Source organism: Schistocerca gregaria, unplaced genomic scaffold (assembly GCF_023897955.1).
Source record: "Schistocerca gregaria isolate iqSchGreg1 unplaced genomic scaffold, iqSchGreg1.2 ptg000255l, whole genome shotgun sequence".
NCBI classification, from domain to species: domain Eukaryota; kingdom Metazoa; phylum Arthropoda; class Insecta; order Orthoptera; family Acrididae; genus Schistocerca; species Schistocerca gregaria.
Window position 1 is genome coordinate 1,044,387 of NW_026061761.1, and position 26,748 is coordinate 1,071,134.

The following is a 26,748-nucleotide window of genomic DNA, read 5'->3' on the forward strand; positions in this document are numbered from 1 at the left end:
GAACACCTGGGGACAGCAGCAGCAGTGTGTATTAAAACATAAATGTTAAAAATTATACTTAAATATAACGGCAATCCACATGATGGCTTAAAGGGGATTGAGACAAGTGGAGTTGTGATCACTGGAGCTGCTGTATTTGGCTGCTTCTTTGTGCAGTCCGACAGTGGCCTCTAGTACTGGAGGATGAGGTTTTTACTAAAATTCATAATTTGAAAAATATGAGGTCATCTTACATTCACAGATTAAACTATTTCTGATGAAGGAAATGTTTTTATGTCATGTAATAGACTAATATAGGGGTTGTCGCATCTCTGTTGACCTGATGCTGTGACAGCATTCCTTAGCCTCTCACTTACAAACGTCTGTCCACTGTGCTGTCATTCAAAAAATATCACTCGATTCTAAACCAAATTCAATATTGTATTTGGTTATGAGATTACTAGATTGAAAACGAGAAATCCTATTGTTTTCATGTATTAGAACACCAGATAAAAACATTACCGGCTATTAATCAGCTTCAGAACAAGATGGTGACATTCAAATGAAACAAGGGAAAAATTAGTGACAAATTACATGCCTAACAAACAAAATAAATCATATTAATCTGACATTATCAGTGGTAACCTGGACATTACAAAAGACTGGACACATTCCTCACAACGTGCTCACACGCTGGCAGTTAGGAGTTCTCGCAGTAGGCACGTTCAAGTTGTCGATGGCGCACGCGGGCGTGCTGCAGTATGTCCCCGAGATGCATCCCACGCATGCTCGATGTGAGCGAAGTCTGGGGGAACTGGTGAGCCAGTCCGTTCTTCTCGTTCTCCTTTCCCTGTCCAGTTTGATGCGGTTGTACATTTTTGTTCATAAAAATGAAGTTGTGCCGAGAAAGCACCCTTAAAAAATGCCCACGGCGAAGGAGTACAACCTCACAACAATGTCGAATGGTGAGTGGTTCAGTGTTCAGTGATTTGTAAAAGTGCCAAGAGCATAGGGTCTGGACCAACGAGGAACCAATGAGGATTGGAGTCGTGTGCTCTTCTCAGATGAGGCATATTCAATTTGCACAGTGATTCCAGATGTATCCTCATGTGGTGAGAGCTGGGACCATGTAATGCACACAGGAATGTTGTCAAACATAATGATTTTGGCTGTCCAGGAGTACAGTGTAAGAAACAGTATAGCTGCTCAGGCACACTGACCTCCAAATCTTCGAATGTGGTACACTCGTCAGTCAGTATCATTGTAACACTGTTTTCTTCCCCACGTGTGTTTTCAGGGATGAATTTGGCCCAGACCCCATTGTGTGCAATGGCACTGAACTGTGCACATGGAGGAACTATTGGTATGAGAGGATGTCAGCTACACGGACTGGCGTGCCTGTGCCCACGACTTAAATCCTGTCGAGCACATCTGCACGTGTCGCAAAGATGTAGCGTACTGCAGCACATTGAGATGCACCGACAAATGTAGTGTTGGTGGACGAATGGAACACTTTGCTACAAGAACTTCTTACTGACCTTCAGGCCAACATGAGAACATGGTGCAGAGCATCTGTTGCCATCTATAAATTGCAGTAATTTCAGTGTAATAACTGTCTTGTAATAAAAGTGCAGTTCCTGTTTGCCACATTGGGTGTTCCCTTCATTTACCTTCTATACCATATTGCAACAGTTCATTCTATGTACAGAGCAAGTTTCACTGAGTTGCTTTACTCGGCAGCGACGTCGCACAAAAGTTACTTTTGTTCTTAATTTTTACACACATGTGACTGACACTTCACAAGATATTGCAGTCTGTGTATCACAGTTCCTTTTATTATAAAAATCAATAGTGCTTTAATAATGTGAAAATGTGTTACAGAAATAGTACTGAGAGAAGTCGTCAGATCAAGCAGAACCCATGTGTTTTCGAGCTGTGACATAAACTGCTCGAGCCGTTAAAGTTGTACTTGAGGACAGAAATTTGTGGAATGGTTGGAGGGAGAACAGTGACAATGGCTCACCTGAGAACTAAGATGAATGTGGGGAGGGAAGTGCTGACGAGCAAGAAGTTTTGCCCCACTGCTGACGGTGGGAATATATACTCGGTACCTCGGATTTTTATGAATGTCAACTGTTTTCAAACTGCAGTTTGTCTGAAACTGATTTGTAGTCAGAACTGAACTGACTTTGCTATTGGAGAATATTATAGATTTATGCAGGAGAGAGTAAAAGGTGAAAGCTGTGACGAACAATGGGGACAAAAGGGGTGTGTCCGTTGCTAGTTCCAGGCAGCCAATTAGAAAGCAGAGAGCAGATGGTAGGTTTGGAACTGAGAAGCAAAGGAATAGTCACATTCTCACATTGTTATAGATTCAAAATCCGATATGTATTCAGGAAAAAAGCAGCTATGTTCTCAGGTCTCACCAAAATCAGAAATTGCAAAATATATGGAATAAATAGCCAAATATTTGTGAGAACCAAGATTATAAATTTCACTCACTGCATTTTCAGCTGTACTATTAAGATGATGGTGATTAAAATCAGTGATACCACATGAGTGGCTAGATAGTAAGCAAAAAGGGAGTGAACATAAAAATCAATGTAAACTTTTTTAAAACTTTATTTCCTCTTGTATTATTGAAATGTAGATAATCAATAAATGCAGAAGCTTGGAATAGGTATAATGTTAACTTTTTGGCAGATACTTTGGCAAAAGGCGATATTTCTTCTTATAGTCAGAGATGCCTTAACTGTGCATGCCTAACTCTTTAAGATATATTATACTATTAGGTCCTTGGAATCAGACGAGAGGATATGTGCTGGATATCAATAAGAAGCTGAGTTACAACTTCCAATATCAGGAACTTTACAAACCCAATTATGTCAATTTGCAGACTGCAGGTTAAGAGGAAGCGCACAGAGATAACTGTACAGAAATGCTCAAGGTCGAGCATGATTCGGTGCAATGGTTGTATCGCACTACAGTACTTAACTGTGTGCCTAAGTGCACTGATTTATGTACGAGTGGAACTTTATTTCGATATACTCACATGTCCTCTTTCAGCTTCATCCCCACTGTCTGGCTGCTCCTCCTTGATGGCGACTTCGAGTGGCATCTCGGGCTGGAGGCAAACAAGAGGTTACTCACTTACCACCTCCATGAGACCCTACACAGATATATTCTAAAATCAAAGTACGATTAATCAAGAGGCCAAAATGTGTCAGTATAACACAATACAACACTGGCACATCACAAAAAAATACAAATAAGACAGTTTTCCGCATCAGCCTCCGAGTTACTATATCACTAACTGTTCAGACAATTTGTGTAACTGTCAGTCAGGTGGAAAATTAAGTCGTCGTACTGTCATTATTAGCACAGCGACGAGCCAAGTGAAAGACAAGTTATGTTTTATCTTTTGAGATAATTTAGAACCAAATAACTTATTTATCTGGCCATAAGACTAATTTTTTGCCCATCATCACTACAGTCTGTTCCCAAGGTCTACATTATTATGTCGTATTAAAGCTTAATATAAGGCTCATCTTACACTCTCAGCTGAAGCTACGATAGTTGAGGTCACATGCAGACTTAATTTGACAATTTCAGAATGGTGGGATGGGGTGCAGTGGCACCTGGTCAGCCGAATGTAGGGAGGCTAGAGGTGGGTGAGCAGAAAATTACTTCGTTATTTGAATGTATTGCACACTCACATTTTATGGACATCTACCACATTTAAAGTGCACCTTTCCCAAACTCGCACTTTGCCAGAATTGAACTGACTTTACAAATGGACTATTATTTGGCAATAGCACACATTCATGACAACCGGGCCCAACATTTTCTGAAGTTGAAGTGGCACATGTCATTACTATGCTTTTGCTGACAAGTGGCATTGTCAAGAATCTGGTTCCACATTCTTATAATGAATACATAAACAATTTATAATGAAACATGTATTATTATGTGTTCAAATTCCACAATGTTATGTTCTCGGTGAGACTAGAGATAAAAAATGTGACCTGATATTGTGTACTGCTGTTACTGTTATCTAACGCAAATAAAATCATTAACAGTCATAAACATGCATTGAAAGTAATATTTCTCTTATCTTCAAATCAATGTTAAAGTACCATAGTGTAACATATTTATGAAGTGATATGTTGCACAAGCATTTACTGAACTAACGGACAACAATCACCAATACAAAAAGTTTATTTTTTTACTGAATTATTATAATTTACCATTTGGATCTGCAAGCCATGACGGCCATGTTACCTACTGGTCGGGCAGTTTATTCCGTGTCATCCTGCCTCAAAGGAAGGGTGGGTGGCTGTGACAAAGCCTGTGACATCCCAGGGATAACAGAAGACCTGTTATTCAATTGGAATCTTAATACAGACCATTTTTAGACACAGTTCTTATTGACATATCTGTTCCAAATAAAATGATGCAGATGTGCTATACAGTCATTGTAAATGAGACTACAGTATACAATACATTCCTTGTGAGAAGCATTGTGCTTATTTCGAGAACTGGATATTACATTGTACTCTTAACTTCCAGCAGTAACTGCAGCACTTTGACAAATGAAGGTCAATCATAAGATATTGACGAGTGTGCACAAATAGTAAGGTGATCGAGATTGAATAATAGAAACTTGTAGCTCCCAATCAGATTTTACAGTACCCAATATTATGAGAAAGAAGTAGCAATGTGGCGAATGATGAGCAGCCCAAAACAAATATGAAGGGAAGTAAATAAAAACTCACAAAGGACAAGAACAGTAACCAGAAATCTTAAATTTTGAGAAAGACTGGTGGCTTTTGGGTGCAAAGATTTGCTGCACTTGATAACTGTGGTCTGCTGCAAGAAGGTCAACAGCCAAGATTACACTGCAGTGCAAAAGCAACTCATAGCACTGTGAATTACAAATTTTGTACAGCATATGAGTAGTTGATTAATTATTATTAAAGCCTCCAACTGAAATTATGATGGAAAAGAAACTAGCTAGTCCACAAGCAAATGATTTTCAACTACAACAAGAAGGCTTCAACTGAATTAATACCATGACAAGTCTACAGCAGCAGTCGCAGACAGCACCTGTGGCTCGTCAATCTGCAGTGGCAGCAATGTTAATGGCTCATTCACTTTCGGTAATGCAGCCCAACCTAGAAACTGATTCAGCTTCTCGTCAGCATCTAGTCACAGTGAGATACTGGTGAGCTGTATAAAACCTGAGTTCATTCGTGTCCAAAATGTTTTGGTGGCAGTGTTCGTGTTGTGGGGTAAACTACAAGTGGTTTTACAACCAGACTCTGTGGATGTACTACAGCATTGTGGCTAGCCTCGTTACAGTACTGAGCCGAGTTTAATTGCATGTGTATTATTGTAGACACTGTACACCTGCAATGCCAAGAACAATGTTGTGGATGTGCTGGTAATCCCAAAATGTGTCGTATGCAACTGAGTAATGACATGGAAGAGTTAACTCTCTGTTTAGAAAATATTAAATCAGAATTAAAGAAATGAAACAGAAACAACAAATAAAATACTAATAGCATATCAGTCAAAAGGCTCTAGAGTGCCACCTTGAGGTGTGGTGGGGATGGGGTGCCTTGGGTAGCCTCTGCTGTCTTAGATATTCAGGGGGAATGTCACAGCTCTCTGCCACTGAGCCGACCTCAGGTGCGACTGAGCTGGTCAGCCCACTCTCACCTCAGTGCGGGTGGCAGGCTATGTCGAGGTCTTGAGCCTCAAGGCAATGGCTGCATGGGGAATGCATGCTCCTGCCAAATCCCATGCACTTTGTTAATAGATTTAGTGTGCTATCTGATGCTGGAGGGGAGACTGAGCCAGATCAGAATGCACCTACTGCCAGGATAGTGGGCACTCCTTCAGCAAGGTCCAGACAGGCACGTACAGATAGGAGGGGTTTGTTAGTTATTGGGAGCTCCAATGTTACGCGGGTCATGGAGCCCCTGAGAAACATAGCGGCTAGGGCGGGGAAGAAGTCCAATGTTCACTTGGTGTGCTTGCCGGGGGGGCCTTCTCCGGGATGTGGAAGAGGCTCTTCAGGTGGTTATCATGCGTGCGGGGAGCAGCCAGCTGCAGACTGTTGTGCATCTTGGCAACAACAATGCCAGTTGTCGGGGCTCCAAGGAAATCCTTGGGTTCTTTTGATGGCTGGCTAAATTGGGAATAACGGCCTCCATCTCTCAAGGAGTGGAAGCCAAGCTGACAATTTGCAGCATCATACCCAAGGTGGACCGAGGTCCTCTGGTTTGGAGTCAAGTGGAGAATCTAAACCAGAGGCTACATCGACTCTGTGATGAAAATGTTTGTAGATTCCTCGACCTACGTTAAGGGGTGGATGGTTGCAGGATGCCCCTCGATAGACTAGGGGTGCACTACACACAGGAAACAGCTACATGGATAGCACAGTACTTGTGGTGTGCACATGGGTATTTTTTAGATTAAGTTCCTCCCCATGGGAAACAAACTGTTGGCCTGAAAAATTAACACTTCATGACACTGATGCAGGTGTCCCAAATGTAAAAATTGTTAGTTCAAACTAAAAAGGTCGTTCCAAAAGATTTAAATTTGCCAAATCTCATGTTAGTAAATTGACAAAGTGTCTGTAGCAAGATCCCTGAGTTACTCTCTGAAATAAACAGTAGTAATGTCAATATTGTATTAGGTACTGAAAGCTGGTTGAAACCACACATAAACAGCAGTGAAATTTTGCACTCAGATTGGACAATGTTTAGGAAGGCTAGGACTGGTGCTATGGGAGGTGGTGTGCTCATTGAGATCGATACTGGATAGGACTATGAAACAGCCTGGCTAAAGCTGTCAATCAGACAAGGAGTGACCATTGCATTCGAATGTTTTTATAGACCACCAGCATTTGCAACAAACGTGGCAGAACAATTCAGGGAAAGTCTTCAGTACATAGGAAGTAAATATCCAAATTATCCATTAATTATAAGTGGAGACTTTAATCTGGCATCCATTGACTGGGAAAATTACACATTTATCACAGGGGCAGAAGCAAAGTCTCATGTGAAGCTATTCTAGGAGCACTATCAACATACTACCTTGAGTAACTGGTTAGAAAACCAGCTTGAGATGGGAACAGATGAGACATCTTGGTGACAAACAGACCTGATCTTTTTGAGGAAATTAATCCAGGAGAAGGTATTAGTGACCATAATGTCATTGTGGCTTCTATGTTGTCAGAAGTTGCAAAAAAAAAAAAAAAAAAAAAAAAAAAAAAAAAAATGAAAGAAACAGCAAAGAGTGTTCTTGTTTGGGAAAGCAAAGAAAACTGTCATCAATGAATATCTTCATAAACATATTAGGAAGTTGCTGAGAAAGCAGAGAATTTTGCACAGGCATCTATACACATAGTCACTGCCCCACTGACGAACAGAAATTATGTGAAATGAAAGCAGCTGTCAAAATGTCAATGAGAGATTCTTTTAACAAATTTGAAAGCAATATTTTATTTACAGATTCTAAAAATAAACCCAAACAAATCTATGAATACTACAAATAATTCAATACCTGCTCTTGCTGACAGTACGGATGAAGTAATGGATGATGATAAAGAGAAGATCGAAATTATAAACCTAGCATTCAAAAACTTGTTTATGATAGACGATTGCAATACTATTCCCCATTTCAACTATCGAACAAACACACAGATGGCTGACGTAATGTTTAGCGTATCTGCGATTGTAAAACCGTTAAGATCCTTAGACGCCAGGCAGGCATCTGGCCCAGACGGTATTCCCGTACGATTTTATGTTGACTATGCTAGAAATATAGCACCATTTTTCTCCATCATCTATCAGAGATCACTGGAACAGCAGAAAGTTCCACAGGACTGGAAGAAGGCCCAGGTCATAACAATCTATTAAAAGGGTAAAAAATCGGATGCACATAATTAGCACCCAATTTCACTGACATCGAATTGTTGTAGAATCATGGAACATATTTTGTGTTCAGACATAATGACCTTTCTAGACTCTGAGGAGCTCATCTGCAGAAAACAGCACGGTTTTCGGAAACAGTGGTCATGCGAGGCACAGCTGACCCTCTTTGTGCATGATATACAACAGGCTCTAGATACCAGCGCCCAGGTTGATGCCATATTCCTCGACTTACGAAAGGCGTTTGACTCAATTCCGTACTGTCACTTGCTCCAAAAAGTGCATGCTTACTGTCTATCCGATGGCATATGTAGTTGGATAGAAAGTTTTCTAACAGACAGTGAGCAGTATGTTATCCTGAATGCGGCGGCTTCAACAGAAACAAGAGTATCATCAGGTGTGCCCCAGGGCAGTGATTTACATAAATGATCTGTATTATTTTCAGCCATAATGGCTAACACAGAAGTAAAAATTAGCTCCAGCACCAACAACAACCTAAGTAGGAAGCTTATCCACAATATAAAACCACCAGATAGAAGTCTTGATGCATCTGGCATTTACAAAATTACCTGCAGCCAATGTAATAAATATTATATCGGCCAAGCAGGCGGAAATTTCAGAACTCCATTCAAAGAACATTTAGACTGCTACAGGATTGATAAATGTGACAAATCAGCAGTAGCAACTCACATTAAAGACACAGGCCACCCTCTGAAAACAGAAGACAACCTCGAAATTTTACACAAAATAGGAAAAAGTAAAAGAATGGATATCATGGAAGAAATGGAAATTTTCATATATAACACAAAGCATGGAGATAACATTCTTAATGAAATAACCGTATTCAAAAACTCAAAATTCTTCAACAGTCTTAAGCCAGTTCTAACTCAATAGATTCATGAAATGTCGATATAAATAATCTACCAGAACCAAGAATATCGATACAAACCCTTGATAATCGATACAGACTCTCATGCTACAGTCCGCCATCTTGTGTTGTGTGTACAACATTGAAGCAATTTGTGCAGTGACATTCAGTGACAAAATAATGTGCAATAGTGTGATGTCTATCAACAGCTCCGCCATTACACCACTGATACAAGTGAAGCAGCAAGAGGATGTAACTGTAAGTGATCAACTGCCATATAAGAGCCTTTCACACTATTTTCGTAACACATAACTGATGCAAATCTATCTGCATCCGATACAGGCTGTGAGATACATAACTAACAACAGAGAAGAAAACCAGCAGAAGACATCACTGACTTCGATCTCTACATATACACTGCCCCCCCTACTTCCCCCCAAATGCCACACCAGCAACTACAGTAAAAAACAAAGTGTTCTAGATTAATCTAATTTGAAATTGTTTATTTTAAGTAACATTTCTCGATGTATATATGTATGTACAAAATATGTTCGAAACGCGTTGCGTTATGTTAGATCTAACATAAAATAAAAAGTGACTGGTAGCAGAAACTTGAAATAAATAATAAATGATCTGGTTGGTGGTGTTGACAGTGGCATTAGAATGTTTGCCGATAATGCTGTAGTCTACAATAAAGTAGTATCACATGAAAGTTGTGAACAAATCAATGAGGATTCGCAGAAAATAAATGTGTGGTGTAATGACTGGCAATTATCTCTCAATATTAGTAAGTGTCACCTACTGTGTATAACAAATCAAACATCCCCATCAATTTATGAGTACAGTCTCTGGAAGCAGTAACATCTGCCAAGCATCTGGGTTTGACGACTCGAAATGATCTCAAATGGAATGATCAGATTACACAAGTAACGGGTAAGCCAAACTCTAAATTGCGGTTTATTGGTAGAATCCTGAAGCAATGCAATCCTTCAACAAAGGAAATTGCTCACAATAGTTCATCCAGTCTTGGAGTACTGTTCATCTGTGTGGGACCCTTAACAGTTGGGTCTGCTTCAAGACTTTGAGAAGGCCCGAAGAAGAGCGGCAAGATTCCTGACTGGTACACCTGGCCATCGCAAGAGCATTACAAATCTTATAGAAAGTTTGAAGTGGGACGCACTCGCTGATAGACAGTGTGCTAAATGGAAGGGGCTCGCAAAATTCCAAAATCTGGTCTTCGCCAAGGATGTAGAGCATATATTATTACCATCAGCTTTTAAATTACATACTAATCACCATTCAAAGATAAGGAAAATTAGAGCTCGTACTGAGGTGCTCAGACAGTCATTTTTCCCTTGCGTGATCTGCGAGTGGAACAGAGAGGAGGGGACGGGGGGACTATGACTTTGGCGCGAATAGTGCCCTCCACCACACATCGCTTGGTGGTTGGCGGAGTATATATGTAGATGTAGGGGATAAGATGCAAACCGTAGAGGAAGAGCAAACATTACAATGCCTATGATGTGACAGGGACAATATAAAATCTGTTACCTAGTTACTCAATTGGAATCTTAACTAGGGTAGACTATTTTGGTCCCTATCAATGTAATTGTGATGTATCAATGGTAAATCAATTTTATAATTAATGGTCACTGTACACAAGAGTACAATACATGATATTTGATTATCAGAAGCAACTTATTTATTTTGAGAATTGGATGTCTGAATTGAACTCTTAAATTCATCAATAACTGCAAAACTTGGGGAAATGAGGTCCGATCGTAAGATGTTGGTGGGTGTGCTGAAATAATAAAGCGAGCAAGATTGAATAATAGGAAGTCTTAACTCCTGAACAGACTTTACTTTACCAACCAGTATCATGGGAAAAAAAACTACCACAAACATTGCATGTTGTTGACAACAGCTCAGAACAAGTATGGTTGGGAGTACATAAAATTTATGATGAACAAGAATAGTGCACAGAAATTTTAAATTTTAAAGAGAATTGATGGAGTTCTTGGTACACAGATTTGCAGGAGTTTTATATCTGCTGTCAATAGCCACAAAGATTGACTGCCAAGATGATGCAACCTTCCAAAATCAACTGCTAGCATGAATTAAGGATTTTGAACAGGTTTGGGTAGTTGAACAATTATCAGTCCTTCAGCTGCAATTATGAAAGAGAAGAAAATAACTAGTCCACAAGTTGGAAGACTTCCACTAAGATTACAAAGGGCTTCAATTGTAATAATCCCATGACCAGTCTACAACATCAGTTGCGGATCATAGCTGCAGCTCGTCAACCTGCAGTGGCGATAACATCAATGATGCACTGATGCACCTAATTTCAGTAATGCTGCATGACTACACATCAATGCAGTTTTCTGTCAGCATTTACACTTGGCGAGATTTTGGTGGAGAGGTGTGAGGTGTATAAAATCCGAGAAGCTTTTCTTGTGTGTGTGTGTGTGTGTAGGGGGGTGGGGGGGGGGGTGGGGGGGGGGGTAGAGGCTGCATGTGGTTTTGCAACCAGACCTCGGCCCGGAATGTGACACAATGAGGGATACAAGCAGCAATCTGGAGGGGTGAGGAAGGGGAAGGGATAGTAATATACAGGTGGGGGCAGAGACAGACACTGTCTGGTGGAGTATGCAGGGACTAGACTGGGAACAGGCAGCTTTTCTGAACTGGGCAGATGGGAGTTAACCTTAGAAGACATTCTTAAAATTATCCCAGCTTAAACTCATGGTGACATACTGTCTCCACATCTTCCACCCAGTAGTTTCCACCCCCTCTGTGCTATGATCTTCTCCCCATTCTGGTCTCCCATCCTGATTCTTTGCAGCCCTCTCTGCCAATGCATCCTCCTGTCCTTTCCTGTTCCTCTCCTTTTTTGTTCTCCCCCCCCCCCCCCCCCCCACCACCACCACCACCTGCCCCACAACCTCTCAATGCTGCACCTGCTGATGGTCTAATCGCTGTACACTCCACCAGACAGCATCCGCCTCTCTCCCCATCCATACACTACCATACCACCCCCTCCAGATTGCTGCTTGCATCACACATGGTGTCGCATCCCGGCCCAAGATGCTGGACTTGGTATTCGTGGGTGCTTGATGTGTGCTTGCTAGTGTCTGTGTGTGAATGTTGTGTGTGTGTGTCTCTCTTTACTCACAAAGTCTGTGAAGAAACATATATGTGAGTGTCTTTTAATCGTGCCTGTCTGCAACTTGATGTCTTCGTTGGAATAAGTAGCAATCTATCTTTTCCTACTCTGTTGAGATTCCTACCTGGAGTTTCCGTTGTTTGATTTTTGCCAAATGGTTTTGTTCCATCCTACAACCCTGTGACATTTTCCTTTGTTACTCTTCGCTATAGCATTGCTCCTCTCAGTGTCTATTTTTTCTCCTCTTTCTTGTGTTGATTCATCTCATTCCAAACCGCATCTACTTCCGAGCCATACTTGATCCCACTTCATTTATCACCCTGACGTACTTTCACACCTGCCCATGCCACATGAAACTTTCATCCTCTTGCTAACCCATTCCTCCTACTCTCCCTTCATTCATCGCAAGACACTCGGGTACACACACACACACACACACACACACACACACACACACACACACACACACACACTTCATCATACCTTTTCACCCACATTTCTGTACTTTTTTAACATATTTGTGCCCACTTTACATGATTTCACATGTTTTTACATATCTGTGAATATTTTATGCATCTTTTCACTTATCCAGCTCCTGTCACAACCATCAACACCTATTTTGCCCATTTCTACTTCATTCCCATTTCCTTTGCACCGTTCCTGCCACAGTCGACCCTTGCTCCATCTTTCTGCATCAGTTTAGAAAAGTATCGCTTTCTCTGGCTAAAACCCAGTCCCACATCCTGTTTCTCAAATGATGCCTAAACCATGGCGTCCCCCACAATGGCCAAACTGTAAAAATTATTTTCTCTGGATACCACCACTCCTTTCACAATGATCTACACCTTTTCAGATTCCGCCAATCCCTGGCCCTCAGAAACATGGCGCTGCAAAAACACATCTCCAAGGCACAGGCATCCCAGAACCACCATTACTGCTCTGCAGTCCTTACTCCATAGACTATGTCTCTGAAATTGAATCCCTTGCTCTCCACCACCTGGAGGAGTATTCAAAACATCACCTCCATAAATTATCCAACCTGCCGACATTCTACTGCCACCTTGAGGGACCACTATTCACCCCCATCGTACCCACAGTGTTCCTCGTCATCCACCCCTTATAGCAGCTATACCCTGCCCAGCTGACCTTTTCTATTTGCCACATCCTCCAAACCTCCCTACCAACCCTCCAACAAATCCAGAGCCAAAACATTCCCATAACACTGTTGTTAACCTTTCCAACAAAACCCTCATCTCCACAAAAGCTTCAGTCCCATCCAAAGGCCTCACCTTTAGCCCAACACACAAATTTAACCAAGCTGGACTTGTTGAGCTCTACTCTCCTTCTCCCGATCCCTATAATGGAAGCATGTCTTTGCCACCAATCCCTCAACAAACTATTAGCCTCTCCATACTTCCCCAGATTCCTTCCTCAGAACACCAATTTTTCAGTGGAAGAAAGAATGGCCATACATAACCTCAAAACAAATCTTGACCTAGTCATCCTACCTGCAGACAAGGGTTCCCCAACGTTGTTTATGGATTGCAATGACTATCTGGCAGAAGGCCCCCACCAATTTTCTGACTCCGCCACCTATAAACTTTGCTAGAGTGATCACATCCAAGAAGTCCAACACAAACTCCAGTCCCTGCTTAGAGCCTTAGGCCCTTCCCAGAATATCTCCCCTGAATCAAATTTCCCTCCTCACCCCTATGACACCCAACACACCCACTTTCTAAATCCTCCCCAAAGTCCACAAACCCAAAAATCCTGGACGCTGCATTGTGGCTGGTTATTGTGCCCCCACTGAAAGAATTTTGGCACTCATTGACCGACACGTCCAGCCAATTGCCTGTAATCTAATCTCTCATGTCAAAGACGCCAACTGCTTCCTTCATCAACTGTCCATCTTAACTACCCCTTTACCTCCTGGACACCTACTCATCACTGCTGACACTACTTCCCTATATACCAACATCCCTCTTGCCCATGGTCTTACCACTGTTGAACACTATTTTTCCCAACATACTTTAGACATCAAACCCACTACCTGATTCCCCATACTCCTTACTAATACACTCCTGGAAATTGAAATAAGAACACCGTGAATTCATTGTCCCAGGAAGGGGAAACTTTATTGACACATTCCTGGGGTCAGATACATCACATGATCACACTGACAGAACCACAGGCACATAGACACAGCCAACAGAGCATGCACAATGTCGGCACTAGTACAGTGTATATCCACCTTTCGCAGCAATGCAGGCTGCTATTCTCCCATGGAGACGATCGTAGAGATGCTGGATGTAGTCCTGTGGAACGGCTTGCCATGCCATTTCCACCTGGCGCCTCAGTTGGACCGGCGTTCGTGCTGGACGTGCAGACCGCGTGAGACGACGCTTCATCCAGTCCCAAACATGCTCAATGGGGGACAGATCCGGAGATCTTGCTGGCCAGGGTAGTTGACTTACACCTTCTAGAGCACGTTGGGTGGCACGGGATACATGCGGACGTGCATTGTCCTGTTGGAACAGCAAGTTCCCTTGCCGGTCTAGGAATGGTAGAACGATGGGTTCGATGATGGTTTGGATGTACCGTGCACTATTCAGTGTCCCCTCGACGATCACCAGAGGTGTACGGCCAGTGTAGGAGATCGCTCCCCACACCATGATGTCGGGTGTTGGCCCTGTGTGCCTCGGTCGTATGCAGTCCTGATTGTGGCGCTCACCTGCACGGCGCCAAACACGCATACGACCATCATTGGCACCAAGGCAGAAGCGACTCTCATCGCTGAAGACGACACGTCTCCATTCGTCCTTCCATTCACGCCTGTCGCGACACCACTGGAGGCGGGCTGCACGATGTTGGGGCGTGAGCAGAAGACGGCCTAACGGTGTGCGGGACCGTAGCCCAGCTTCATGGAGACGGTTGCGAATGGTCCTCGCCGATACCCCTGAGCAACAGTGTCCCTAATTTGCTGGGAAGTGGCGGTGCAGTCCCCTACAGCACTGCGTAGGATCCTACGGTCTTGGCGTGCATCCGTGCATCGCTGCGGTCCGGTCCCAGGTCGACGGGCACGTGCACCTTCCGCCGACCACTGGCGACAACATCAATGTACTGTGGAGACCTCACGCCCCACGTGTTGAGCAATTCGGCGGGTCGTCCACCCGGCCTCCCGCATGCCCACTATACGCCCTCGCTCAAAGTCCGTCAACTGCACATACGGTTCACATCCACGCTGTCGCGGCATGCTACCAGTGTTAAAGACTGAGATGGAGCTCCGTATGCCACGGCAAACTGGCTGACACTGACGGCGGCGGTGCACAAATGTTGCGCAGCTAGCGCCATTCGACGGGCAACACCACGGTTCCTGGTGTGTCCGCTGTGCCGTGCGTGTGATCATTGCTTGTACAGCCCTCTCGCAGTGTCCGGAGCAAGTATGGTGGGTCTGACACACCGGTGTCAATGTGTTCTTTTTTCCATTTCCAGGAGTGTATTATCCTAACCCACAACTATCTCTTGTTTCAGAGAAAGGTATATAAACAAATCTGTGGCACAGCCATGGGCACCCATACGGCACCCTTCTATGCCATCCCTTTTATGGGCCATCTAGAGGAGACCTTCCTAGCCACCCAAAACACCAAACCTCTAGTCTGCTTGGGTTCATTGATCATAGCTTCATGATCTATCTTTATTCCTTCACAACCTCAACACCTTCTCTTCCATCCGCTTCATGTGGTCCTCCTCAACTCAGCAAGCCACCTTCCTCGAGTTGACCTCCTCCTCTCTGAGGGCTCCAATTGCAGCTCTGTTCATATTAAACCCACCAATCACCAACAGTACCTACATTTTCACAGCTGTCACCCTTCTTGCACCAAAGAGTTCCTCCCATATAGCCTGGCTATCTGGGGAAGGCATATCTGCAGTAACAAAAACTCCCTTGCTCAGTATGGTGAAGGTCTCACCAAGGCCTTCACAGACAGGTACTAACTACCAGGCCTAGTCTGCAAACAGATCTCCTGTGTCATTTCCCCTTATAACCCCAATCCTCCCACCACACCCAAAAACCAGCCACAAAGGAGTGTCCCATTCATTACCCAGTACCATCCCGGACTGGAAAAACTGAAACACATCCTTTGCCAGGCCTTTGATTACCAATAATTGTGTCATGAAATGAGGGACATCCTACCCAATATACTTCTCACCCCTCCTGAAGTGGTGTTCTGATGCCCACAACATCCAACTCTATCCCTATGCCACTCCCTGTCCCAATTCCTTGCCACAAGGATCGTATTCCATCAGCTGTCAACCACGATGGATGGGCACCGCCAAACTGTGGCCAAGAGCAAAGTAGACCATCTCATGACACAACATGCAGCTGAACATAACATACTTGATTTCAATGGCTGCTTCACTGCCAGAACTGTCACGATCCTTCCCTCCACCACCAGCTTTTCTGAACTGCACAACTGATGTAATTATCCTGGCCTCAACCCATGGTAACATACTGTCCCCAGCCCTCCATCGTACAGTTTCCTCTGTCCTATCAAGCATCTCCTCCCCAATCTCATCTGACACCCTGTTTATTTGTAGCCCTCTGCCAATGCATCCACCTGTCTTTTGCCACTCCTCTCCCTCTTGCTCCTTTTTACACTCACCTCCCAGCCCCACAACCTCCTGATGCTGCACATATTGGCAGTCTAGTACCTGCACACTCCACCAGACAATGTTCATCTGTCTCCCAACCAATGCACTACTATTCCTCCATCTTCCTCACCCTCTCCAGATTGCTGTTTGCATCCCACATGATGTTGCATTATGGACCGAAATGCTTGAGCTGGTGTTCGTGTGTTTGTGAGGTGTGCTTACTTTTGTGTATATATGTGTGTGTGTGTGTGTGGGGGGGGGGGGGGGGAGGGGGGTGAATGATGTGTCTTGCTTTACTGATGAAGGATGTGGCCAAAAGCTAGATGTGAGTGTCTTTTAATTGTGTCTGCGTGCAACTTGATGTGTTTTGTTTATGGTAAGTAGCAATCTATCTTTTCTTACATTGTTAAAGGTATTTATAATATGGGTATGATCACAGGATACATTTTATAAGAAAGATCCCTTTACAACTATCAGAGTTTTTCATTAGTATGTCACAAACAACAAAAATTAACAGACTTTAATCAGCAAATACAGTACAGAACATAGCTAAGTTATTTCTTTTTCTACGTGGAGCTGGATGTTATGTCTGTCACTTTTGATAGGGGGAAACAACAGCAATATGCCCTTAGCTATGATGTGCAAGCATGATGGGCTAACTTGCAAGTATGATTGTTGCACCACATAATACAAGGGGAATTCAGTAAGTAGCATTATACTTTTTTTTTTCTTGACCAATATTGGATGAGAAAACACGCAACTTCTCATTGGACATAGTGGAATATTTCCACTTCAGCCCCCAAAATTTTATGAAGTTCCGAAAGGTGATAGCCTTCCAAATGCTGTATGTAACAGAGGTGCAATCCAAGCAGAGAGCTGTCACTGAGTTTCTTTTGGCAGAAAACCAGAGCATCCCAGATATTCATAGGTGCTTGCAGAATGTCTATCGAAATCTGGCAGTGCACAAATGCTGGAGAGATGCTGGGTGAGACTTCTGTCATTACTGCATAAAGGTTGCATAAACCTGTCCAATCTGCCACACGCCGCCTGGCTGCTCACATCTGTGACGCCTACAAAGTTAGGCCACACGGACACATTCATTAAAGTGACCAATGGATCACAGCCAAGTACCTTGCTAGACAACTGGATGCTTCTGTTGGCAGTGCTGACACACTTGTCCACCAGTCAGGGTACTCATATGTGAGTGCCCATGGAGTAGTACCATACTGGCATACAGGGTCTTCCAATAAGCTGGTGTGATGGAGATTATGTTGAAAAATATGGTTTCTTAGCATAAAAGACTGGAGAATAATATGCTGTATTGGTTATTCTGAATAAAACCAAGATGTTTCCAGAAAAAAGTATTGCATTACTTACTGAATGCCTCTCACAGGAGGGCATTCGTTGAAACAGACAATAGGACGACACCGACAATAGGAGGACATTCAGAGTTACATTAGTGAGTATACACTGAGGAGAAAGGTAAATATAGCACAGAAGACAGACTAAAAATTGTCTATGAATAAGGACTTCTGTCAGGAGCAGATTATATACATATATAAAATGGAGGTAGTAGAGCTGTAAGTGCTTTTAGCAGGATATTGTACCCTAATCAATGTGTGTGTGTGTGTGTGTGTGTGTGTGTGTGTGTGTGTGTGTGTGTTGGGCCTGAAGTAAAAGTATGAGCTATTGACCTATACCAGAGAAGAGAAGGGATGGTATGCAAATAAGGACACTATCACTATGGGATATTAAAAAATTGTTTAAAAGTAATCTTTCAGTGGAAAGAGGTGTGTTTTCTCAGTTACTACCTAAGTTAGTTTGTACTGTTCACTTTGAGGTTCCTCCAAAGTAGCAAAGTAGATGAATTTACCATAGTTGTTAATGTGTTCTGTATGCTAATCTGAAAGTGATGTTATAAAGAGAGTTTTGTATGCTACTCTCTAGGTTTTGGGAGACAGGTAACAAATTACAGAATTTAAGACAACAAAGGTTTGTTAATTGTTCAAAACATATAACTCATATGGTTCAGATGCAGTTTATGAATGCTGAAGGCATTTGCAAGGGAACTGGCCTCACAACAATGATTCAGTGGGAGTTTATGAATGCTAAAGGAATTCGATGAGGAAACTGGCCTCACAGCAGTGAATGTGGTGTTTCCTGCAACAACTACACATGGCCAAATCCCAGTACAGCTATATGAGTTTTGTAGTTCAATACAGTTATCCCTAGAGGAACATCTATTTACACATCCATTACTTTCCACGAGTGTTATGAGCATGGCTAGAACAGCCCTAGTTCTGGAAGCAACATATTTGACTGGATGAATATGTATGATTAGACTAAATGGCTAATGGACTGAAGGTACTGGTAATGAGTAATTCACAACAGAAAACAAAGAAATATTATAAATCTGCTTACTGTTCCATGTGGTTAATTCATTACCTGAGTGCTCACATCTGTAGTAACATAACGATTACCTAGTAGAAATGTTTAGAAACTTAATTAAAGTGAAGATACTACATACCTAAGATTAATGGTTTATAATCTACTGTGAAACACTCCATAGTTAACACACATGGATAAGTACATTTACTGCTACTGGCTGTTACTGGGTTAAATTTATAACTGTGACTGTACATATAAGAGGCACTCGATATTAATGTTTGCAGTGAGAAGGTTAACACTAGTTTTAGCTTTAAATACTTACTGTTCAATTAGCGTTTCACAGTGGTGACGACATTGTTAACCTAAGGGTAGGAAGTGACGTGTTGCACAAGCATTGTTCTAACCGATGAATAATGATTGCCATTAAGAATAGTTTATTTTTGTAATGAATCAGATAACCTACTGTTTGGATGTACATTTTATTTACGCACACATATAATGAAATGGATGGTAGCAGCATGTCTGCATTCGGGAATGACAACATCACCCCACAAACATGGTACCTGCCGGTCAGGCAGCTTATCACGATTCGTCGGGAGCCGCCTTCGAGCCGGGGCGCAAGCCATAGAGGAATAGTGGCTGTGACAATACTTGTGAGATTGAAGGGACAAGAGAGAACGTGTTATACATTCACTTAATTGGAATCTGTTAAATAAGACAGGTAGTTTGTGGGCTTTGCTTTTTTCACTGTAATTGTGATGTTTTTACTGTTGAAGCAATTTTATAATTAACAGTGAACAAGAGTACAATATACATTGATTACTGGAAGCACTTTACGTTTTTTGAGAATCGGATGTTGGATCTGTACTCGTAACTTCCGGCAGTAAGTGCAGCATTCCGAGAAACGAAGTTCAACAGGAAGATGTCGGAGAGAGTGCCAAAATAGTAAGGCGAGCAAGATCAAGTAATAGGAAATCTTAGCTCCTGACCAGCCTCTATGTCATCACCAAATATCACAGTAAAGAACTGGCGGAACATCACTCCATCTGATATCACAGTAAAGAAGTAGTGGAATATTGTGGTACATCAAGATACCTGAAGAATAAAATAATGTAAAAAGTACATCAAAATACCCTGAAGAACATATAAAATGAATAATTTTATACAATATTTGGGATCAGTAAGCAGCTTGCGGTTCTCACTTCCAGAGCACAGGGTCCTGGGTTCGATTCCTGGTGGGGTCAGGGATTTTCACATGCCCCGAGATGACTGGGTGTTGTTGTGTCAGCTTCATCATCATCATTCATCCCCATTACGATCAGGGGAAGGCAACGGGAAAACCACCTCCATTAGGATCTTGCCTAGTACGGCAGTGGGAGTCTCCTGTACCGTTCCCCTATGCTCTGTCAAGAAGCATGAGACTTCATTTCCATTTCCATTTCCATTTGGGATCAACTTAACTCTGTTTCTGGAGGTCATGAATTCTCAAGTGCTTCTTTCAAAGACTCAGCCGCAACTGGAGTCACAGTGGAGTCACCGAAGGACGCACTCGAGAATCCACGACATCTAGAAATGTACGGTCCCAGTGCGCCAATATTGATAATTTTTGAAAGGTGCAATGGAGCCCAAAGATGGCATATGGAATTGCCAAAACTGGTAGCGAAAATGAAATAAAATAACTTCTCAATTTGCATAGCTGTTTGGCGAATTTATCTGTAAAATGATTGTAATACTTTGTCCCTGGTATATTATGCAGTGGTTTTTCTTCCAAGTAATACAACAGTTAGGCATTAGAAGAATTTAAGTTACAGAGATTCTCTCTTTTCTTATCAAAGAGGCTACAAACAAAATAACAATAAATGAAAAACTTACTATACAAATTAAACTGTTTGAAAGAGAGACATACAAGAGATTATGTGGAGAAAAGATAATTTTGCATCATTTAACGCATACGACATGCCATCCTGGCATTTTCTACAACCTTCATCAAATCCTTTGACACAAATATAAAGGGGGTTTTTCTTTTTCTTCCCCTCAGTGTGAAAAAACTAGGCACTACTATCGACGTAATGTCATATATTGTACTATCGTTCCGACACCAACTATCTGTCATGATTTGATAAATGTAGTTATAATGCGAGCCACTAAATGGCAGACATTAACAGTAGATAGTCAGATCTCTCTGCCTTTAATGAGTATCCCTCTGTTCAGTGTCTAAAGCACGCCTAACTCAGTCACATGTTGAAAAAAAATGTTATGTTTTTCACACATTCAAAGATAACTAAAGCCAGCTGTGACCTCTCACCCATGAATAATTCTTTATATGTCACCTGTCTTTAAGTATAAGGTAAGAGCTCTTCTCTGTAGCCTGGCTGCATTCTCCCAGCAACCAGTTCATCAGCTGCCTCCTACCTCATCTTCACTTTGTAATCTCAGAAACTGTTACACCCAGGTTTCTGTACAAGTCAACAGATTCGCAGAGTACCGACTAGCCAATATTGCAGTCTCGGAAGACCATAGAGGATTTCTCTGTCCGGCAGTTGACCGGAGGACTTCCGAACCCGAGTTCGCGTGTTGCGCTCCTGCTCGGTCCTAGAATTTTTATCCGTTACTTTTCGCTCCCTCCGTTTCTAGCAATGTCTGTCTATGTCAAGAACTATGAGACACACGATGTTTCAGAGTCTACACTAAACTGTACATCGCCGTGTAACCGGCAAAGTAAGTGGGATCACAGCTAGAAGACAGGCGAGCAGGGGGCAGTACAGGTGAAGATGCTGTTAACTTTCAAACTCTTCTTATCTGTGTCCACAAAAAAAGTGACTATTAATTCTGAACGTCAGGTAGCATATCACTTTTATCGACAGTAGGAAACATTTCACCTCGTGTTGGCTGGCGATTCGGTCTCCCAATTTATCAGATTTCTTGAATGAATTTTGCTCTGATACCGTTGTTTTATATAAAAGAAGAGAAATGGAACACGGCTGCAGTTTGTCACCAGAAGATATTTATCTAACAGATTGGCAAATCATAAAGGGCAACTGTGTGGAAATCTTTTTGAGGATAAATTAAAAGCAGTAATCAATTCACAGATGTATGTAGTCATTTACATATTTCTGAAATCGTCAAATTCTTCTTTGTTATGTAATCAGAAATATTTTGTCACCGACTTTAAAGTTGAGTTAGTAAATATTTATTTATGGATATTCCACATTTGAAACAATTTCTGAGGCCCACTGTATGAGACAAGCTGGCTGACTCTCACATCACAAATTCAATTCTGGCTGCAGTGGGAAAAACAAATAGAAATTTGCTATTAATTACAGTGCTCCCTTTTACTGACACGAATGCACAAAAAATGGCAAATTGCACAAATGTGAAGTTATCGTGAACAAATAAAGATTATTACTGTCATTCTCATTATTAAAGCAGTATCGCAACGGTCTCGGGCGAATGCCTCGTCATCGACGTTACACTGGGCCCGACAGTGAGGTGGAGAGCGTCAGACGGGGCAGCCGAGTTCTGGCGGGGCACTCACCTGCCGTTCCTCTTCGGTGGACAGCGGATCGCAGGTGCCATAAGAATCCTCGCTGAACCTCCACATCTGAAACCGGAAACAGAGTCAGCAAACAGATTTCGAAACAGTACGCAGCAGTCGGACGAAACGAGCAGGACATCCCAGCATATGCCGTGATGTGCCCAGAGCTCATCTGCCGAATTATATGTGGCGCAGTAAAGTCTTCTCGTACCTTCTCCATACTCCCCATCACCTCTCGTGGTGCTCTGTGCCAAATGTAATTCCGTTCAGACAGACTTAGGAGATTTTCGGTTGGAGTATTCTCTTTAATTGTAAACGGTGAAGTACTGGAGAGGTATGTCAAATCAGTCGGGTTATACATTAACGGGCAGAAGTGACCTCCGCAGGCTACATTTGTAAAGTAAACTAACCACAAATTATTACTAGCACTAATCTCCTCATGCTGGTGACTGTGGGAATTATTTGTGGATTATTTGCCACATATATGACAAGATAAGTTTTTTCTTTAAAAAGAGCCACTGTTCTATTCTTTCTCTCCGATTAGCCAGATATTGTTTTTATCTACTGATTAAATATGCATTTATAAATAGTATTATCTGTCCACATGCTGCCAAAGATAACAATCTTTTCAATATGAACCTGACAATAACTGAAATACCAAAAATTTTCTGAAATCACTAGAGTGGCTAGTAAGTTACTTTACTACAATGAAAATTCGCTTTATATACAGGTATGTTTCCCAAAAGAGGAAATAGTGTCACAAAGAAAAATAAAACATACTCTCCTCCAGACAGTAGGTAGTATTTTGATCAATGCAAAAGACAAACAACCAGCTATCACAAAAAATGGGGTTTATAAAATCACATGCTGTGAGTGTCAGTCTTGCCACATCGGACTGATGGGGAGATCAATCTGTACCAGACTTCAAGAACACCACAGAACCTGGAGATTGAAGAAGCCCAATTCAGCCTTTGCAGAACATTGCCTGAACAATAACCACAAATACACAATAGATATACAAGTCTGACACACAGAGGACAAGGGGGCCAATCTCAACCAATCAGAAATTTTAGAAATTAAAAAACAGATTTGTATATCCCCACACCTATTATTACATGAGCAAACCCAATTCAACCATCTGCCTCTTTAAGATGAGATAACAACCCCAGGATAGATGCAAAACTTTGGGCCCTGGTCTATCTTAGTTAAAAATATCCTGGCTGATGCATAACTTTAGTCCAGTCATTGTACTATAATTGGTAAATGTGTAATAATGTACGTAATTTGTTAAAAAATTGTCATCGCTGCAAATGTACATTAAGCTAAGGATCGATACCTTAAGAAGTTGAGAAGATTATCTTGGTCTGGTAATCATGTTTATCTGTGCATTACCATCTTTGGGAATTGTTATGTACTTGATAATGGGCTTATAACTCGAAACTAACATTAATAATAAATTGTGAGACAAACCCAAAAACAGTGTTTGTCTAGTTCAAAAGAAGATACATACTTTGTTCCTTACACAGAACCAAAATCAAGTAGTCATCATGAATGTGGAATAAGTAACAAAATCTTTTAATTTAAGCTGTAATATCAAAGTTATCAGTACACTGAGATGCTTGTGACAATTCCTTGACTATTGTAGGCACACATTATCAAAGAGAAAAATCAATTTACTGCACTCAGTAACATTCATCACATTATACTCCAATTATAATTTATTTGTGACTGACAGTGGCATTGATAGAGAGCAGACTTGCTGGCTTATACACAATGTGAAACGTGCTTGAACTATCAAAAGTTGTGCACGCACGGAAAAATAAACGTGTAATCTATTCACCTACTGTTGCTAAGATCTTTGTAGGTGCAGTGGTGGGAGACACTGCTACTGCAGTGACAGTGATCTGTTAGGATATTGTAATAACTAGCAGCACGACGAGCGTTCGGTGGCAGAGATATTGCAAAATAACAAATAAACCAAATTAGCAGAGGAAATTGTGGAAGTGCTGGACACAACTGAATTTCTGGTGAACACTATAGCCTTAACAGATGCACACAACTTGTAACTTTATCACTTTCACAGTGATTTGCATTGTCACTACAACTGTTGTCAAAATTTGATGAAATAATAAATTGTTCAGTGCCATTTTTCACTATACATTGATTCTCCCACAGTTTCATTATTACTTCCTTCATTTGACTTACATCATTACACCAATGTGATGACATACTTCAGTTTACAGTGTCCTGTGTCAAACTTTCCACTTCACTAATGTACTGTTTTTGTTCCTTAGAGCATAAGCTTTAGCTTGAGGCCATATAAGTTGAATGGGCCTGAAGTGGCAGTGGTATGGTGTCACTCTGGAGATCCTCTGAGTGTATTTTTCAGGCAAACAGATGTATAACATATAAAGGAGGTTCGTTCTGAGCCACAAGTTCCAGTAATTCACCCTTTGTACAGTCGTCTCGTGTGGGAATGTTTTTCCATTGTATCCATTGAATAATTTCTCACTTTCTGGAAGCTACCTCAGACGCCTTATTGAGAATAGCCAAATGATACCAGCATTGTCTGTAGTATTACTTAATGCTTTTCCAAGTAGGACACAGGACGAGGAATTCCGCTCTATGTGAGACACCTCAGTTTCGTTTCACCCAGACATGTTTCAGCACTTTTTGTGCTATCTTCAGTGGGTTATTTTATTTTGTTGCTTACATGAAGCTACTGCTATACAATCTACAACTTGTTATAGCTTTGATTCTTTTGCGATTCCTCATATGTTTTGGCGAGGTGAATACAGTGATTTCTGTGATTAATGGTCAATTGACGATGCATTTTCTACAAATTTTCAAACATGGACCCACGCTTGAAAATTTGTAGAAAGTGCATCGTCAAACAACCCAAAGTCACAGAAATCGGCATTTCACCTTGCCAAAATGTATGAGTAAACACAAAAGATAGAAATCTGTGACAAGTTGTAGATTGTGTAGCAGACTATCTACCAACAAAAATACCCAACAGCTTCATGTAAGTTAGAAAATAAAATGCCCCCCAGAGGTTGCACAAGAACCGAAGAAACATGTCTGGGCGAAACGAAATTGTAAAGGTGTCTTGTGTAAGGTGGAATTCCTCATCCTATTTTCATAGCAAGCACGGATACAAGAAAAACTGCAACTCCACACAATGCTTTCGCAAGTTTTTCAGATGTGAGTCCTAACCACAGCTGAAACTCTCCCTTCACTTTTTACTAGTAATCAGCTGTTTTCTTCTATCCAAACAAAAACCTACAGTTTTCCACGATGGCTGCATTTCATGTACAGTGACATATGACCTACAGTCCACCAAACGTAAAGTATCAAGCAACCACATTTTTCACTGAAAGTTCTCTGAATTAAAATCTGTTGGTTTCAGAGTTTCAGAACATTATAATATCCGCGACCACCACAATTTCAGACTTGCGAGGCAAAAGAATGAAAGTTTTTAACCAAATAGGTGATCCTAATGATAAAGATTCTGAATCCGACATTGTTCTTTTCAATATTTTTGCCCAGGAAGTAGAACGTTTACCATTGTACCAACTTTAGCTATATATAAAGCTTCACCTTCTTGCAATGACAATATTTTTGTCACGACATCACTGAGCACTCAAAAGTCATTGGGCACTTGGCACTCCTTCCCCTCTCCTCCCACAGCCATTCCCTTCGGGCCCCGCTCGTGCCCGTGCATCAGGTGACATGCCGAGCTTATGGAGCCCACAAAACAGCTGCGATTGGCCGGTGATGCCCTTACCATTCGACTCGTGGAAACATCAATCGTGAAGTCATTTTAATCATAGTATATTGCACTGGAGATTTTTGAAAGCCAGATTTTATGTAAAGTGTCACCAATAAATCCTTTCAGCTCCTTTTAAACTCAACTTGATTAGTAATTAAACTTTTTATGGCTGCTGGTAAGTTATTGAAAAATGTGTGTTCACCAACAATGGACACCTTTCTGGACCAAAGTACATGACTAAATGACAGCAAACATTATTCGTATTTTTAGTATCGATTGCACAGACTGACACATTGGGTTGGAAAATAGATACTAATTAAAACAAAATACATTATGGAATACATGTATTTAGAAGCAGCAGTTCGTATGCTCTGCTGCTGCCGCCTCTCTGGTACCTTCTCGAGTTCACACCACAAATAACTTATACGGTTCACTACTCGTCAAACTTTA

General features: G+C 41.7%; 1 protein-coding gene across 1 annotated transcript in view; it reads right to left on the bottom strand.

Annotated features, from left to right (window-relative positions):
- The window catches only part of LOC126305111 (uncharacterized), a 371,181-nt gene that overhangs the window by 111,105 nt on the left and 233,328 nt on the right, over positions 1 to 26,748 (bottom strand). The window contains exons 8-9 of the mRNA XM_049992019.1: positions 22,527 to 22,592; positions 3,032 to 3,103 (exon numbers count right to left, since the gene is read on the bottom strand). Coding sequence (XP_049847976.1) covers positions 3,032 to 3,103; positions 22,527 to 22,592 — 138 coding nt within the window. The remainder of the gene's footprint in view (positions 1 to 3,031; positions 3,104 to 22,526; positions 22,593 to 26,748) is intronic.